The sequence below is a fragment of the Rhinolophus sinicus genome, linkage group LG07 (assembly GCF_036562045.2).
Source record: "Rhinolophus sinicus isolate RSC01 linkage group LG07, ASM3656204v1, whole genome shotgun sequence".
Taxonomy (NCBI): Eukaryota; Metazoa; Chordata; class Mammalia; order Chiroptera; family Rhinolophidae; genus Rhinolophus; species Rhinolophus sinicus.
The window spans coordinates 96,427,876-96,446,793 of record NC_133757.1 but is presented as its reverse complement, the minus strand read 5'-3'; the positions used below and the strand labels follow the sequence as shown (position 1 = coordinate 96,446,793).

Genomic DNA, 18,918 nt, shown 5'->3' with positions numbered 1-18,918 from the left:
ATGTGTTGCTGCTTTTTGACTAAGCATGAAATTGTTGTATTTTTGTTTTATTTAATTTTCAATGAGCATTTTAAACTTTTCATTGCAACATATTCATCAGTACAGATGGCAAGATGGTATGTACGACAGCCTCCTGGGTACAATATGCAAGTCGCAGTTGGAGTGTTTCCAACAGGATGTAAACTATGGTCCTGAAGCCTGTACTTTGAAAAACATATTACTTAGCACACTGCCAACAAATGTCAACACAAAAATACAGTGCTGTAATGACTTCACTCAGTAAAAGAAATGTACTGGCACACGAGTTTTCCTACGAAAAGTAAAACAGAGTAAAGCCGTATAATCGTAGTATAAAAATATTTAAGTATTTATTCACTATTGAATGAAAAAGCTCAGATACCAAATGGAATTTAAATTCTTAATAAAAATATTGCAGTATATTAAAATTTGTAGAGAATTCTTAAAATATACAACATGTATAGTAGCCAAAATCCTAGAGAAGTTCACGTAGAAAATTCTATAATTAGTGATTTGGACCTTTCAGTAACTCTGCAGTTTCTTCAAACCTGAAAAATAATAAATAATAAGTTGAGTAAATAAATATCATAATGAGGCATAGGATTTAAGTTGTTGAAATAATGCTTTTGAGCCTGAAATAAATTTCAGTATTTCTATTATTTATAGGTATAGTTATTATTAAAAAAGTAAGCATACTATGGCCATAGAGAAGGAATATAAATAAAATACGAGATGAACTAAATAATAACTTTAAAAAAATACTTTCATTTTTTCCTCCCAAATAATGGGGTCAATTTTCTTGAAGATTACCCAGGATGATTATTACATTTTTTTATTTATAAAGTTAACAAAAGCTAATTTATCTAGTAATTTAAAATGAATTTCGTTTTTCTGTGGATTTAACTTCATCTAAGACTTTTTCTCTCTCTAGAAAAATATGTTACTTCCCATCACTTAAAAAGAAAAAATACTTCACTGTATATCTTGTAATACTGGACAGCCACCATCTGTGTCTGTGCTGCTGGTCTTAAAATGTGTTAAGTCAATTAGGAGTCTTTATTTCTTGGGGCAAAAGTTATTTCAGTAATTCTCAAATTTCAAAAAATATAGTTTTCTAAAGTAGTCGGCTGCATAATAATTTAAATACAATTTCATATTTCCTTCCAACTGCTCTTTAGATATAATTATCATTTTTAGTATTACCTTACCAATAACTTTCTGAAAAGCCTAGCAATACTTTAACAATGCTTAAAATGTCTCCAAACCATCCATCTACATGTATTATTTTATATTTTGGTAAATCAGTTATCAAAAATAGATAATACTTTGGATTAACTATCAACCAAAAAGATCTCTGCACTCTTTAATCCACAATTAATTCCATTAACAATGTTTCACATCACTTGTTGGAAACCAAAACAGTGACTCATCTCACAAACACATAACTGTAGGTGGATTTATTATCCACTTGAGTCCTGAAGGAAATTCCACACCTGATCGAGAGACCTTTAAGGTTTGAAACACACATGCACATTCTATATATACTGTAATCCAATACAATTCCCTATAGAGAAATGAATTTCTGTTGCCTCTTTCTGTTACTTACATTTTTTTCATCCTTTCCATTTTCTGGATTGTTGTTTCCTTTAATTTAAAAAGCAACAAATTTAGGTGATTTCTCAAAGTAAACCATCATCAAACATGGACTGTGAACATACAGAACACAGTCTAAAACATTGCATTATGTACTGTTTACTCATCACAAAGAATTTTTATGAGAGATTAAGATTTACACAGTTTCACTATTTTTCTACAACTAAATCTAATGCTTGCTTGTTCTCCTGACCTTAGAAAGGAAATCACCTAATCAGTTGCCAGTTTTTCTTACCTCTGAAATATCTTTCAAACCACAGTAATTAATAGTTGAGGTTCTGGGAGTTGAATCTACTGATACTGTACTAGGAGCAGAGGACAGAGGAATACGTGCTTCTCTCTCTTTGCTTTTTATATCTGTGGAGAAATTAATTTTTAGGTGATCTTTTTTTTCCACAGTGGAGTCAAATATCTAAAAATTGTATGCATATATGAAAGAAAAACAAACAATATTTTAATATAAATGGTTACTGGTATAGATACAGATGACTTTTTAATATTCTTCTAAGATAATGACCTACATATAAAGATCTAGATGTTAAAAATTGGCCAATAATAATTACAAAAGGTAATATTATCTTTATCATGATAGAATAAATAGGCAAGATAATAATTTATTTTTAAATAGAAGCTACTGACTCCTGTATATTCTTTTCTTAAAATGGTGGTAACTATTACTAAAACCTACTACACAAACTTTGTAAAAACCAAGAAATATTCTATCCTGAGTTGATGTGTGTGGAAAAAATAATGCTTAATATTCAGGGTTCACAGATTTCTTTTCCTAAAGAACTGAACAACTTTCCACTTCTAGTGTCATCTATTCAACAAAATGATGGCAAATCTTTCCTACAATTAATTACAGAACATCACAGATAAGACATGCTCCTGTCGAATCAATCGACAGGCTTGAGGACCATTTGGCTGCAAAAACAAGGCTGAAAAAAAAAAAAAAAATTAGACACCCACTTAAACTGGTTTACATAGACAGTTTTATTGTAAGCCTACACAGACAACCTCAATTAGGGAACAAAGTATTACCACATGAGGACTGAAACAACGAGAAAGACTTTTACTTTCATCTCGTTTGTCTACTTCTCTTGTCTATTTGCTCCATTCCTCTGCTTACTCATCGACATGAACTTGGAAAAAATGGCCAGCCCAGCCCAAGCTCAACATCATTTGACTGACTATTTATATAACACCATTTGCTTGGTGTCCTAATTCCAAATTCTCTAGGAAGACAAATTATTTGGCTCAACACCTTTTGTACTGGTATTCCCTGGATTGGGTGTCTAATCTTGACTGAATTATCTGAGCTCAGGGTCAAGATCAGATGGAACAACTTTGAAGACTAGCTACATCCAGCTCTTTTAGCAGGCGATAGGCTGTTTATAGGTTACTGACAAATGCATTTCCTTCTCTTACATATATTATTTACTTATATGGAAGCTACTACGTAAGTTTAAATTAGTAACTTTGCATGTCCATTTTTATTATTCTACAGCACTTAGCAATTAAAAGGATAAAACATTTCCAAAAATTTGCAATTTTGTACATTGGCATTCATTCAACCACTATGTCATGAGAAATATGTGAGCTGACTTCTTTAGCAATTCTTGGCTTCAGTAGTCTGTAAGTTCAATATTTTCTTTGTTCCTAGGAGCTTTGTAGTTTCTAAAATATAAGGCTTGAGAATATTAAAATTACCAAATACCTATAAAAATCATTTTTCTAAACTCCTAACTATACCACCAATGCTAATACCATAAGCACTTACCAGGTTTCAGAATATCCAGGTCTCTACTAGAAACATAGTCTTCATTCATTTCATTAAACTCTATATATTCATCATTCTGGAATAATATAGTGTAGTATTTAGAATGAAATGAAAAGAAAAATGTTCTCATTTTATATTCTTACTAATAAGCATAAATTACAAAGATGACATGATAATTGTTTACATATCTAAATATTTCATTTATAGAGCAATAAATATTCCTATGTATAAGAAATAATCTTTAAATGTAGAATCAGAGAGTAACCTTCTTGAATCTACTAACTTTACTATTTAGGGAGGAAAGATAAGACTAGGACCAGAAATTGAAATTCTGAGTAAATAAAGAAATAAATTTTTCAGATTTGATAAGACAATGGCAAATTTGATAACTGTCTCGATGACATTTACCATTTGGTTGAAGTAAATGAGAAAAGGAAAGTCTAATTTTCTTCACCCTGTAAAACAGGCCATTTGTACTATTATAGGATATAAAATAATTCCAAGCTTTTTATAAACAAAATGAAACATTTTACCTCATTTTAAATACTTCAAGTATTAATAGCTCTGAAAGTTCAATTTCCAGGTTTGTCAGATTATCTTGAGGAAGAGAAAAACAATAGCCACAACAATAGCAACAAAACAGGCTATATGTCTAAACAGGACTTCATTCCCACTAAATATTTTCCCATTACCTAAATATTTCCTTATGTAGCATTTCCAAAAGAACACACACACAACAACGAGTAAAAACTTCATTGTATCTGAAGTATTCTATAAATGTTAAGGAAAGAAAATACCTTTTTGGACAAAAGTAATTCTGTTTCAAGAAGAGTGACACGACTTAGAAGATTAGTCCAAGTTTTTTCATTTACCATCACTTGTCCTTTCATTTTTTCTTCCAAAGAGTCTAATCTACTCTCTATCCAAGTCAGTTTCTTAAGCTTTTCTTGGCATTCAGCAAGCATAGTCTGTAGTGCAGTAATCTCAGAATTAACTTTTATATCCTAAAATGATTAGAAGGATTAAAAATATTATCACACAAACTGAAATTCCTTTCACAGTCAGTGTATGCCCATTTCCATTGTGTTATTTCAATAGTTACAATAGGCAGTACAGCATGGAGACAGACTGTTTGGATGGACACTTACACTAGTTCGTCTAAGATGTAAGACCTTGATGCCTCGATTTTCTCATTAAAAACAACAACAGTACCTACTTCATATTGTTCTTATGAAGATGAAATAAGTTAGTAAGGCTCTTAGAAAAATGCTGAGTTATACAACAAAACTATCACTAACTAGCTTCTCGTAACAACAACTAGCCCAAAGCGAAGGGGAAATGACCAAGAAATGATAGTGCATTGAAACTGTTCAGTTTGCTATAAACAAGAAATAAGTCTAATGGCCATCCGATAGTTCTTATAAATGTCAACTGTATACTGAGATGTATAGAAGTCACAAGACATAGGAGAACGATAGCAAAAGGAGTTCTAGTACAAGCAGTGAAGGTTAGACAGTATAATAGGGTCTATGGCAGGTGTCCAAACTGCGGCCCACGGGCCAACTGTGGCCCACAGGCCAACTGCGGCCCGCAATCCATTTTTTATTGGCCCGCGGCAAATTCCAAAAATATATTTAGTTTAATTAAATAAACCAGGTGAGGCAATACGTACTTCACCTTGAGTGAGTGGCCCGGCTATTTGTGTATTTTACCGCATATGGCCCTTGGTGAAAAATGTTGAAAAAAGTTTGGACTCCCCTGGTCTATGGCAATCAAGTAATAGAAAAGTACTCTAAGAGAGAAAAGGACAGGAAGGGTCCAAAAGGGAAAATGAGAAGGCAGTAGTGTACCAGTCTGCTCCATTCATCAATATAGGGAATAGGTGAGAGAGAACGTTCATCTTAAAAAGTAGTTATCTGTCTCATTAAACTGTAAATTCCTTGAAGTCAAGTACTGTGTCTTATTCATTTTTTAATTACCTGTAACACCTAGCCCAGTATCTAAAATATAAGCAGCAAATAATATTGATTCAACTATCTTCAGCAAGACTGATTGATTCTTGAGTAATGGAAACAAAGGTAATGTGTCATGATTAATAATTCAAAAGGCTAGAGATATTCTAAAGTTTAGGTACTGAAGTCATCATGTACATCGAAGAAAGAAGCACTGGTATCCATTAAGAAGCGCAAAATTCTTACTTGCTCAGACTTGATTTCAGGGAGCTTTTCTTCGGTAACTTTTATTTCAGTATCCTTTAAGTTACACACATCAAATGCTTCATTCACATCTGTTACTGTACTTAACGTATCTTCAGGAATGTTAACACCATCTTCATTATACAGGTGACGAATCACCACAGCTTTCTTCTGAATAGAGAAAAATTCGTCAGAACTGCTTCAATGTTCCTCTCACGATTATTTTAAACACACACTTAGTAGCTTTGCAAAAGAACACCCTACCTTTCCTTTAAGATTTACAAAAGTTTAAGTTACCACATATAACGTATATATCAAACATTATTAATTAATGTTGTTAATATTTTATATGTGATGATGACATTGTGGTTATGATTTTCTGTTTAATTCTTTATGGCAGATGGGTAATGGGCCGATGTCATAACAAGATTTGAGGGGGGCACATCTCACACAACAGCATGAACTCAATCATCATGCATATGAACTACAAAAAGATTGGGTTCTGATTTTTTTTAAAGCATTCTTACATATTAGAAAAAATATTGAAATATCTCTTTAATGCTGACTGGGATTTATTTCAAATTGTTTCAGATATACGGGTTGAAAGATGTTGGGAAAAGTAGTTACAATAAAGATGAAACAAGATTAGCAGAGTTGATAAATTGCTGAAACTGGAATGACTATGCTCATATTTGAAATGTTGTATAACAAAAAGTTATTCTGAAAGGTTACCACATAAGCCACACATAAATAATGAAGACTGGCTCTGTGACTAGGACTCATTACAATTTTTTTCCTATTAAACCACAAAATGTGAGAGCTTCAGCTAACAATTCAAACTTTATCATGACAAAAGTTAAGTCCTGAGAGTAAGGCATTAGGTTAAACTATGCCCTTACGCAGGACTCATTCAGCCACAGGTGCTCAAAGCAGATTACGGACAAGGAAGATACCTATCAACAAAGAGAAAATATTCAAAACACTAGGTTTAGGAACAATCAAGCATTGCATACTTCACATTCCTGGTAGAGAAATATGAACATAAGTAAATGAATCTATAACCTATAACTAATGGTTATATGTTCCCGTGTTTTAGGAACACTAGATACATAATTAGGAGTAAATGGTCATGACCACATAATATAATCGTCCTAAATCATTGCTATTCTACTTGGGAAACACGGCAGAAATAGGAATTAAAAAATATAAAGAGGAAGCTTGTCCAATTCTACATTTCTACCCACTTATACCTTTAGGAACGTTCCCCAGATAATATATGGTATGCATTGTTAAAAGTCCTAGAGTATAATATTGGACTAGGATGTTTTACCAGCTGCTAGTTTGAAAAGTGAATCTCGGACATTGGGTTAATTGGTAGGTAACTCTTAACACTCACTATCATACTCTTTCTTTGTATTTTCCTACCTTTCCTGAAGTCATAAACCTGCCAGTGATGTCAATGCCAACAGGTTCTGTGGATGTCTTCTTACTGTTTGAAGAAGGTTCTGACTTAACAGAACTGGTTTTCTTTCTTTGTTGTGATGGAATCTAAAAAAAAAGTATTAAGACGTAAAAAAATTTATGTGAAAGCATGATGTATATTTAAATTATATTATTTAAATTTTCATATGAAATATGACTCTCAAATAATGAGAGTCTAATGAAACTACATGTCTCTTGAAAACTAAGAAGTGGTGAAAATGTACTATGTTTGAACTGTTAGTTCAGGAATAGTAGCTCCAAGTCACAAATATGTAAAAACAAGTGACTAGTATTTAAAGCAAACATCAGATACTATAAAGTTACCCAAATCTGTGAATAATGCAGTAACTGTGCCATGTATTAATTTGCTTCTAGTAGGGTATTAATTTTATATATTAAAATACCAGCAACTTAGCATAAGTTAAAATCTATTAAGAAAATTACCTTCTCAAGACTACTCAACTCTTTGTGCTTTTTTATCACACAATTCAAAATATCACAAATAATTTGGATTTTCCATTCTGCAAATCCACACTGGAGAAACTGCTTTTTTGTCAAGATTGGTTTATAATTAAAGTGATCACGAAGAAGCTGTAAAGAGAGAATAGATCAATGTAAAATTAATTGGGAGCAATTTCTTTCGAAAATCCAAAATAATAAATGGCCACCTGGTCAGGGATGCAAGCCGTCTTTGAGAGGAGAACGAGGATCAAGCCATTAAATAAAGGGTACTGAAGAGATTTGTAGGAATGGTGAGTAAGTCATGACCAGGTAGAAGTATCCAGGTAGAAAACAGGTAGCAGCGAATGTACCAGAGAATAGATGGCTGTTTAGAGAGAGAGAAAAATATACCCAATGATCAAAAAACTTCAAATATCCTCATAGGTACTAGAAATACTCTCACTATAGAATAAAAAAAATACCAGGCCAGATGTCAGAAAATCATAGTTCTATTTGTTTATAATTCTTCTACTATATGATTTTTTAGACATGTCAGCAGGCCTCTGAGTTTCAATTTCTCATTTGCCAAGTGAGAGAAACAGACGAGACCAGTAATTTTCAAAACCTACTTTGGAACTCCAAGATTTCTTAGAAGTACCTCTTAGGCTTCCACAGAAGTTTTCTGGGTGAGAGGGAAAGAAAGGGAAGATTAAACAGGAGACTTTACATATAAAAGCTCCCATTTCATCAAATGCAACTTTCAACTTAAAAGAGAAAAAAAATTTTGATTTGATAAATAGGTTTTATCATTGTTTAAAAAGTTTAAGAAAACTACAGTACTTGAGCAAAAATTCATGATAATAAATAGGGCTTTAAAAAAATTAAATATGAGATTAAGTTTAACATACATACAGCACAAGTGTAAACACTAGGGTAGACATAAAACATGGTTCCAGACCACAAGGAACATAAAATCTCAGTCAAAGCTATAGTTCTTTTTTACAAACAACTAAATTAACTTATAATTCTATGAACCACAAAGTTTACTCAATAAAAACACATTTCTCTCCAACTTCTATTAGCATACCAAATTTTACTAAAATTTGGTATTAAAAGGGAAAATGATAACTAAGACAAATGTTTAGCAGTTGCCATATTTAATAGAGTATGAAACATAAAGCAAACCTGAATTACATCTTGATTGTTGTAATAGAGACGGCATTTAAATGAGATAAACGCACAGAAAAATACGGTCAACTGTCCATACTGCATATATTTTAAGGAGTTACTATAAAAACATCTTAAGATCTTTTTAAAGATTTAAAAAAAAACCACTACTGACTTCTAAAATAATTATTGTTTCAGAAACTCAAAAATACCTTATAGACAGTATCTATAAAGCGCAAGTCATTCTTTGCTGTGAGCTCTAGATTGGATTCCACCAGAAGTTCTGCCACGTAAGGTGAATATGAGGTAAGGGAATAGCTGATGATGGGCAAAGACGCTGCTACATCTCCCTTTACCAAACTGTTGGAGGAAAAAGAAAAAGAATTTTAAAGAGCATAATTCCACAAACTTGGATAATCAGGGAAATATAAGAATTGTTGTCAATAATTTGTAACTTAACACTATAGTCATAATAATTAAGTGATGCAAAGAACCTTTAGATTCCATTCCCTACTCTAAACCAGTGTAGCCAAATTATTATGAAATTCTATTATTATTCATTTGCCCAAACAGTTGCGATAGTTCTTTAGTACCGACAGTCTATTTCCATAGTATTTACTGATTTCCCAAAGTTTAGCCTTACTCAATCTAGTCCATTTTTTAATAAAACAAATGTACCATTTTACAGTGCTCAGTACAATTCATGCTTTCACAAACACTTGTTATATTACCTCATTTGCCTTTTACCATAAACCTGCAAAGATAAAATATTATGAATTCTAAGTTACAAATGAGGAAAACAGGGCTGGGAAAGGCATTTATGGCAACTAGGCTAATTAATTTACTATCTTCCACCTTATCAGTCTGCTTTGAAATCTGTATCTTATTAGAGTATGCCAATTTCTCCAGGCTAGAAAGGTATCCCACTCTTCTCTGCCTAGCTATTATTCATTCTTTACGAATCATTTGTCAAATCTCAAGCTTTCCATGAAGCCATCCTTAACGTTTGATCTGTATTTATCTCTTCCAGAATGATTCCCAGGGTATTCAGTATCTGATGCCTCATGCTGTCTTGTATTGTTCTCTAATTGTCTACATATGGACCTTATTTTCCCAATACCTTCTCAGTACCTTCACAGGTTCTCCCGCAACAAAGCACAGGAGAGATTTGTTCAATTAGCCAGTTATATTTGTTCAACTAAAGTAATAATGCAGTTACGTAAAACATTTGTTTTCCACAAAATTCAAGACGTACATAAATCTTCCTATCCCCACCCAAATGTTTTTAATAAGGCAGAGAACAAGTAAATGATGACAGCACTACATTCTGTTTTTCAGGACAAACATAAATTGTTTCTCTTTTATGTTAATGGGTGTAATAATATTTTACCCAATGAGAAAATTGCTCTGGCATTCTTGTCTATCGGTAAGACAGTTCAAAAAAAGGATATGAAAAAATTACTTTTGAACAGCAAAATCTGTCCCATTTTATCCACAATTATGAATAGAAGACAGCCAGGTCTGCATTTAACATCTCTTATATAAAACAAACTCAAAAATTTGGTTATCTAGTTTCTAAAGACTTTAATTAGAGACAGATATTATAAACTGGCACACCAAAATAAAAAACAAATCACGAGAAAAATTTTCAAATGGGAAAAAGTAGAATCAAAATAAGTATGTGGGGTGCTCTGTGTGTATGTGCGTGCATGTGTGGAGGGTGAATCGGAAGAGAAAGCAAGCAGTGTTACCTATCTCAGTAGACCCTGCAGATATTACTGTTATGAAATAATCTAAAAATTACTGTTCCTAATGACACTCTTGGGTCAATAAAAAAAATTGAATGTTTAAACACTGTACTCAGAAGAAAGGAAAGGAAAATAATCATTAGAATTATTCTCATCCAAAATGTCTTTTAAAGTGCTGATGGTTAAAGTGGTAAGAAGAAAACTTGGCTACTCAAACCGGTTAAGTCCTGGCAAGACTAGACAGTAGATTTCCCAGTTTTGAAGAACCAACCTATGATTGGTACATACTATGGAGTAACTTCAGCTTCTGACTTATAAATTCTGTAATAACAGTCACTAGAGAACAACTTTCTCCTTATTCTTATTATTCTTTCATTTGCAGTCATCACTTGGTATTAGCTCTCCTGAGTATATAATCAGAACATCCATTTTAATATGTAAAGCCCATTATTTCAGGATTCTACTTAGTAGTTGGTTTAACCAAGATTCACTCTACTTGAACATATACCTAAGCTGGACTTGTCCCTTGATGCTTACTCATTGAATAAATGTCTAATTAGCTTCTAATATGTACCAGACATAATTCTAGATGTGGGCATATGGTAATGAACGAAACAAAGTACTAGACTTCAGTTTACATTCTAGGGAGAAAAGAGTTAATCAATCAATAATCCCAGTTAAGAAGAAAAAGAAGTATTAAGGGAGAGAGGATAACAGGAGTACCATATGAGATTGGCATGGATATAGAAGAAATGTATGTTGCTACGTTCTACAAAAGCAAGTCATATTTGGAAAGTGGAAACTAGAGCAAAAGATTCAAAGTGGAATCTGTTAAATGAGTTAGCGTAATAACAATGTCAGGCATGGTATAAGTTGTCACGAGAAATTTATTAACCATTATTATCTATTATCTTCTAAATCAAAAAGAAATACTACCCAACTGAATGTAACAGGGTGGTAAATTATATATTTAACTAATGAGATTCATTACACGTCTATGAGTTTAAAAGCTGTAAAGAGACCATACTTTATACTTACGTATATTGCGCTTCCATTTCTAAAAGGTGTTTTAAATCTCAAGTTGGATTTTTTCATTAATTTATACTTAACTCCTATACTTCCCTGCTTTCTAAAATATTTTAATCATTTCAAGGAAAATTTTAGAAGTACCCAGATACAATCTGTGTCTTTATTTAAATACTTCTCATGTCAAATATTATCCTAAATCATTACCAAAAAAGAGTACAAATAAGTTTGATATTATAGCATACCCTACACAATCCACTTCTTGAGGATAATTTAGCGAGCGGAGAACTTGTTCTAGGTTCCGTAAGCTTCTCTTTAAGTCACCTGTTGCCATTATTTAACATTACATTCAGCTTCAGCTTTTGAAATAATCTAACTTGCACCTAAAAGTAAGAAATCCATAAAACACTGGTTAAGTTTGTGTATTTTTGAAGCTTCTCTATTCTATTTTGTTCATATCTCCTATAGGTACTTACCATTGTTTATTTTATCATAGCTATTTCTCCCTTAACTTATCTTCCCTACTGGTCTAGTACTGTCAAGTACCATTTAGGAAGAAACATCAACCTCAAATAACCTCATCAATGACTATTTTAGATGCTTATAAAAGCCACATAATAAAATCAATAAAAAATGGAGACAAAGAAATTTAGCACAGATTTAGCCATTATACCCAGGACTCTGACTTCATGTAGTTGCCAATCAGATGCTTCACTTAAGAAATAAAAATAAATGAGTTAAAATATATATATATATTCAGGGTTCAGCTGGTACAATACAGCAGATTAAATGCATGGTATCTTCATTTCCTTTTTCTAAACATCACTAAAATGAAAGTCCATGATTAAAAACCACATACACTAACCAGGGCAAACAGAACTACAGGGGATTCCACATGACAGAAAAGGTATCAACAAAATTTTGGAAGATGCAAAGCAGAAGGATGAATGATAACCAATCTAGCAGCACAAAGACAGGCCAGTCCCATCTGCCTATTTAAGAGAAAACCAATAGCAGCCAGATAGGTTCAAAAATGAGGGGCCCTTAGTAGATTTGAAAGTTTATACAAGGAGCTGGTAAATCCTAGATTTTTACTTACCCTCCCCATCCCACACAACTCAGCTGGACAACTACCTCTCAGCTGGACAACTAGGTTTAGCAATGCATTTTTAGGTAATATCAGAGCATAATCTATGAATTTAAAAATCGTTAAGTTGTACTTCATTAAATTAAAAACGTCTGTTCTACAAAAGCCACTGTTAAGAGAATGAAAAGACAGGGAGCAAATATTTAAATCCTCTACTAAATAAAAGACTTGTTTCCAAAATATACAAAGAACTTTTAAATTTAACAGTAAGAAAACAAACTATTCAATTAAAACATGGGCAAAATACCTGTACATACATTTCACCAAAGAAGCTATACATATAGCAAATAAACATATAAGAAAAGATGCTCAACATCATGTATCATTAGGTAATTGCAAGTTAAAAAAACAAAAAACAAAAAACGATACCACTACACACCTATTATAATGGCTAGAATCCAAAAAACTGGCGATACTAAATGCTTATGAGGATTTGGAGCAACAGGAACTTTCATTTACTGCTGGCAGGAATGCCACGGTATAGCCATTTTGAAAGACAGTTTGGCAGAGGTGAAACCATTCTGTATATTGCAACGGTAGACAAATGATATTATGTATTTGTCAAAACCTATAAAATGTACAGCGCAAAAAGTGTATGCAAAGTTTTAAAAAGCCATTTAGGAAGCTGGCAAATCCTAGGAAGAAATGCAGAGTGTGATAAGAGGGACTAACTGTATTACTAATGTATGAAACAACCTCATAGAAGGCGATGAGTAGAAAAGGTGCTTTGGAAATGAGTGGACTCTGTAAGACTAACGGCAAAATAACTGCACATAAACACTGTTCTCTAGTTTATAAAGTTGTTTCTCATGAACATATAACTTAATTCTGATACTTTTATACATATATACTGCAATTGAACAATTAAGTAAATGGATGGCTAAGCCAGGTTTCTCACTGCTGGAGTGGGAATTTACAGATAAGCAAGGGGAGGAGACCAGAATGAGCCATGCCTAATGGATTTGAGTTAGAGACATCAGTATGAATTCATGTTTATCTTAATACAGATACAGAGAGTTTCATACTGAAATATTGATAATTTGTGCATACAGACAGCTTAGTATATATACATATATTTCCTTTGCCAGCTGAAAGTGCCTAAAAGCAACAACACCCCAGTAGCAAAGAGCACACATGGCATCCAGATCTTGGTGTGTAATGCTGTTCTCCAATAAAAGGAACCAGGGCTCCCTGGAGAAATGGACAAATCCAGGACTGGGGCAGGAAATATACAAGACGAACCTGAAGCACTACGTCGGTCCAGAAAGTAAGGAAGTGCACACAAAACAAACCAATCAATCCCACATTGATGGGGGCATGTCAAAAGGGCCCAGGAGCAAAATGAAACAACTCCCAATGGTCAAAGCTAAAACAATTTGAACAAGAAAATTAATAAAATACTATCAAATTAGAACCCAACAAAAAATCAGTACAATTCAATACATTGACCAAAGAGAAAAAAATCTTATAATCATTTAAATATATGCATAATAGGCATTTGATAAAATTCAACAGTCATTCATTATATAATTCTTAGGACATTAGGAATAGAAGGAAACTGCCTGTATTTGATAAAGGATATCTACAAAAAATCTAATGCAACATCATACTTAATAGTGAAATAGTAAAAGCTTTCTTCCTGAGATTAGGAATGAGGCAAGTTTACTGACTCTCATCATTTGTATTCAACATTGTACTAGAGGTGGTAGACAGTACAAAAATGAAAGAAAAATAAATAAAAGGAATAAAGACTATAAAGGAAGAAATAAAAATGTCACTCACAGGTAACATAATTGTATATGAAAAAATCCAAAAGAAATAAGTGAATTTAGCAAGGTAGTTGCATAGAAGGCCAATGTAGAAAATCAACTGTATTTCTCTTTATTCCCCAAATAATTAGAAAATGTTTTAAAAAGTATATATATATAAATAATTCACTATAGCCTCAATAAGTATCATAAACGTGAATAAATCTGAAAAGATGTGTAAAACCTCATAACAAAAAACCATAAAACTTTATTGAGATATATTAAAGAAGCCCTCAGTAGAAGAGGTGCACACCTTGATCAAGGATTGGAAGACTCAATACATTAATCCATAGATTCAATGCATTCCCGCCTCACCCCCATCACCCCCCCCCCCCAAAATCCTTGTGTTTTTCTTAGGTCGAAATTGACAAGTTGAGTCTAAAATTTATGTAGAAATGAAAAAGATAAAGGATAACTATGGAGATCAAAACTGGAGGACTTAACACTGGATATCAGGACTCATTATGAAGTTAAATTTGGAGTTAATGAAAAGATGTACAAACAGAACAATGGAATAGAATAGAGTCCAGAAATAGACCATAAATATACTGATACTAGATTTATGACAAAGTTGATAATGAGTAGCCCTGGAGAAAGGATGGTCTTTCTCCAAAAATAGTACTATGTCAACCGAATATCCAGATGGAATAAATAAATCTTGAACCCCTGATGGAAAAGGTACCCCACATCCTTCACAAAATTAATTCCAGGTTTATTGAAGATCTAAATGTAAAACGTAAGACAATCAGGTTTTCTGGAGAATAATATTCTCTTCAGAATACAATAATCTTTATGAGCTTCAGGTACAGAAAGATTTCTTATGACTGATAAAATGAAACACATTAAAATCAGTAATTTCTATTCATCAAAAGACGCCTTTAAGAGAGTGGAAAGATAAGCCATTGAGTGGAAGATGATCCTGTCAATATATATAACCAACAAAAAGATTCACAGCTCGAGTATGTAAAGAAATTCCTACAAAGCAATAAGGAAATGAAAGACAACTCAACAGAAAAATGAAAAAGGCCTGAATAGGAACTTTACAGAAAAGAAAACATGTGCAAAGATACTCAATCTGATTAATTATTAGCAAATTACAAAGTACATAGAAAATGTGAGGCTGTAGAAGATCTGACACGCACAATGCTGTGAAAGGCTAAATTAGTACAATTACCTTTGGAAATTTACTGGTGATACCTACTAAAGCTGACATACATAGGGCCTATGAGATAGAAACACAACTCCAAAGAACACTCATAACATAATGTGTATGTGTGTGCACCAAAAGACCAAAAAATATTTGAGATTTTAAATAAAATGGTTCATTTTTTTAAATCACAAAGAAAGTAGTACCATGGAATTATTTTTAAAAATGACTTTTTATTGCATGGGATAGTGCTTTTGTTACATTCTCAAAAAAGGTTATTCCCTAAGGAGGTTAAAAAAATAAATAAATACATAAACAAATACTTAAGAAATGAAAGACTTCTAGTCAACCAGTAAGGCAAAGATCAATAACACACTTAGAAATATCTATTTGTAACTGTTCATAGACACTTCATAAAAGGAAAATAATATACTTTGAGTAATGAAACCTCTGGGAATGAAGCTCCTTTAAAATTAAGTAACTGACATTAAAAACAAAACAATTCATAAATCAGGTGAAGTAGAATTAGTATGATCTTTTCCCCCTCGCGAACTTTCCAGCAGTTTCCCAGGATACAAATCATTTCTTTACACACCTCTGTTATCTGTACATAACTAGAGGTAATAAGGCTAGAAATTTAAAAAATCCTGTATTTAGTAAGTTTTCTAGTTTAACTCCCTAGCCATCCAATTCTGTACCCTTTCCCCATCTTTGGGAACACAGTATCTTCCTGTTCCAAGTGTCCTCTCCTTTATCAACATGGTAAAGAGCAGGTTATTGAATATACGCTTATACACTCATGCATGGGTTTTAGTCAGTATTTTTCAGTCATTCAATTACTTCAACTACATGTTTACATTTTTAGGGACAGGGAATTTCAGGTACTGTCAAATGGGAGATAACTAGAAAAAAAAGGAAGTAATCCTAAAATCACATTATACAAAATACTGTCCAAAAAGGTAAACCTTATTTAACATCGTTTAGGATGACTGGGGAATAGATGGACATATGGAAGCAGTAAGAGATGACTTCCCATCATCAGCCTTTACTTTCCTGGGAAAGATGAAATGGGAACTTATCTGGCTATAACCGCAAAATATAATATATATATTCTTAGGTATTGTCATTGGCTAGTATAGTAGGTCTAAGCTTGTTTTAAGTTCCAGACCCACCTACCTTAATACAATTTTTCTAGGGTACTTTTCCCCCTGAGACATTCTATAACTTTAATATAGATTGTACGTTTTCCTACAGACTTCCTTTAATCATTCCAGTTGTATATTCCATCTTTCCCCTACATGTAATTTTAACACTTTATGTATCTTTCCATCTTTCCTTTCTCTGAAGTCCTAGAACATATTATCAACATCTCATATTATTTCTGCCTCTGGTAATGGAATTTCTGACAACAAAGTATGTCCCTGGGACACATACTCTTCAGTATCAGTAGAATAAATATTTTGAAGAAGAGTAATACACAAGTACAGCTTGGATCTGTAGGTGAAGGAGATAAGTGATAAAACAGGATAGAACAAATAAAGGGACAAAAAACGTGAGTACCACAGAAAAAAAATTACACCTACTGTTCTACATTTTTCATGAAAGGCTTTATTAACTAAGTCTATTATAAAAATGAAAAACACTAAAATTAAGATATTAAAAGAAGATAATCTATGGCTTATGCACATTTTAACAGTTTCAGAGATGAAAAATAACTTGTTACATTAAAAAATTAATATTTTCACTTTATAACTCTTATCAAAGGAAATGAAAAGAAAGGAGATATTACTCTACTTGTAGCATAGATTTAATCATTAAGATCTCAATATTGCTTCCTCCAGAGAGCGCTCCTTACAAGTCAGCTGTGCCCAACTTAATTTATTACCCAACATGTTGTGAAAACGGTATACAATAGCAGTTTAAGATTTTTAATCTAGCTCAATTTCATTGCTGTTAGAGGTCATTAAATGATGCCTCCCAAAGAAATGCCATTGAACTCGAGTGATTTTTGTTCAGAATGAAGCCAGCCACTACACTGACTGTAACCATTACCATGGTTGATGACTAAGAGTTTGTGACAAAGCTCACAACTCTAGATATTACCTAAAAACCATGTGTACAGAAAATAAAGAGAGGAGTAGAAATCAGGAAAAGTTAAGTCTATGAAACTTTCAGCGAAAGATATTTGGGAAATACTGCTATAAGAGATAGGGAGAAAGGTCTGGGAAAGGAAAAACATTGAGAAAATTAGGGGAAAAAAACAAAGGGAATAAGAGACAAGTACAGAGTGCAGTAGGACTGCTGTGTTCACATAAAACTGTTAAAAGGTTTGTGGATAATTTTAGAAAGTCTTGTGTAGCTATAATTCCAGAATTAAAATGTCAAGATTGATTTTTTTCATAATGAGGGAAAAAATCAATAGTTTAGGAAAGTGGAGAAATACTGAAACACCAGGGAAATGCAAGAAAAGAAAACACCCACTACTTTCATCTCTCCCTTCTAGTCAATATTTCCGAGAAACTGAATCGCTCCTCAGCTCAGAGGATCCAATAGGAGGAATCAGTCTATAACTTCCCAACCATAAATCACAACCTAATCTCAGAGGATGAGCTGCCACAATTCTTCCTACTTCGTTGTGACAAAAGGATGTACCAGTTGGGTATATACGCAAGCCATACCTAGGGCTCCCCTCCCTGCACTTGATTTAAAAGGATGAAAAGGCAGACCTGGCCATTAGCTCCCGCCCGGGGTCTCGGTACGGGCAGCGGAGAGAGGAGACCCCAGCCCAGTCTAAGATGCAGCTCCCCCGGGCTCACCCAGCAGCCGGCGAGCAAAGAAGCGGGCTCCGAAGGCCTCTGGCCCCCCACAACTGGGAGATGGGGAGGTAGCATATGCAACCAGAGAGAGCCACAGGAGCCCAGCCTCCAGCAACTAGTTCCTGCGGCCCGACGCCTGCGCCCCGGCGCGATTCTCGCGCCGACGGTTTGTATTTGGAGCAGCGGGTGGAAGCCCGCCACGCACCGCGGCAAGATCATCAAAGCTGCCGGCTCCCCAGAGCTTCACGATTCCTCGCTGCGGATTCCACACCGCATTCGTCCAGACTCCTGAGGACACTGACTCGGCTAAGATCCTTCTCGATGGCCAGTTCGATCTCAAGCTGCAGATGAGCAGTTTGCCTAATTTTGATGCTCAGAGTGGCTTGGGCTGCCCAGTGGGAAACTGGGAATCTATAGCGAATCGTAAACAACAGGGATAAAAATGCTCTTTCTTTAAGGCTCAGATACCCAACGTCACTTCCGGCAACAG

General features: G+C 33.6%; 1 protein-coding gene and 1 non-coding gene across 10 annotated transcripts; both read right to left on the bottom strand.

Annotated features, from left to right (window-relative positions):
- Positions 1 to 343: 343 nt before the first annotated feature.
- On the bottom strand, positions 344 to 18,852 carry CEP44 (centrosomal protein 44). Of its 9 annotated transcripts, none has more exons than XM_074338334.1 (12): positions 18,339 to 18,852; positions 11,756 to 11,893; positions 8,949 to 9,096; positions 7,573 to 7,719; positions 7,072 to 7,194; positions 6,546 to 6,599; positions 5,650 to 5,817; positions 4,249 to 4,419; positions 3,452 to 3,527; positions 1,907 to 2,028; positions 1,625 to 1,662; positions 344 to 566 (listed from the first exon to the last, which is right to left on the bottom strand). In XM_074338334.1, the coding sequence occupies exons 2-12, from the start codon at positions 11,842 to 11,844 to the stop codon at positions 524 to 526; spliced, it is 1,179 nt and encodes a 392-aa protein (XP_074194435.1). In that variant the 5' UTR covers positions 11,845 to 11,893; positions 18,339 to 18,852; the 3' UTR covers positions 344 to 523. The 9 variants fall into 9 exon arrangements, with proteins under 9 accessions (XP_074194435.1, XP_074194437.1, XP_019588747.2 ...); XM_074338336.1 differs by having other exon boundaries at positions 4,324 to 4,455; positions 18,339 to 18,842; XM_019733188.2 differs by having other exon boundaries at positions 4,249 to 4,455; positions 5,650 to 5,814; positions 18,339 to 18,837.
- On the bottom strand, positions 6,041 to 6,142 carry LOC141572988 (small nucleolar RNA U13). The gene has a single exon (XR_012498576.1). It is a non-coding gene; the product is annotated as a small nucleolar RNA U13 (small nucleolar RNA).
- Positions 18,853 to 18,918: the final 66 nt, after the last annotated feature.

Coding starts and splice junctions, on each gene's coding strand:
- CEP44 (XM_019733184.2), bottom strand. CDS start 11,844: ATGGCAACAGGTGACTTAAAGAGAAGCTTACGGAACCTAGAACAAGTT. Junction 6,600..7,071: donor GGTTTATGACTTCAGGAAAG/GTAGGAAAATAC, acceptor CTTTGTTGATAG/GTATCTTCCTTGTCCGTAAT. Junction 5,818..6,545: donor TGTGGCTGAATGAGTCCTGC/GTAAGGGCATAG, acceptor TTCTCTATTCAG/AAGAAAGCTGTGGTGATTCG.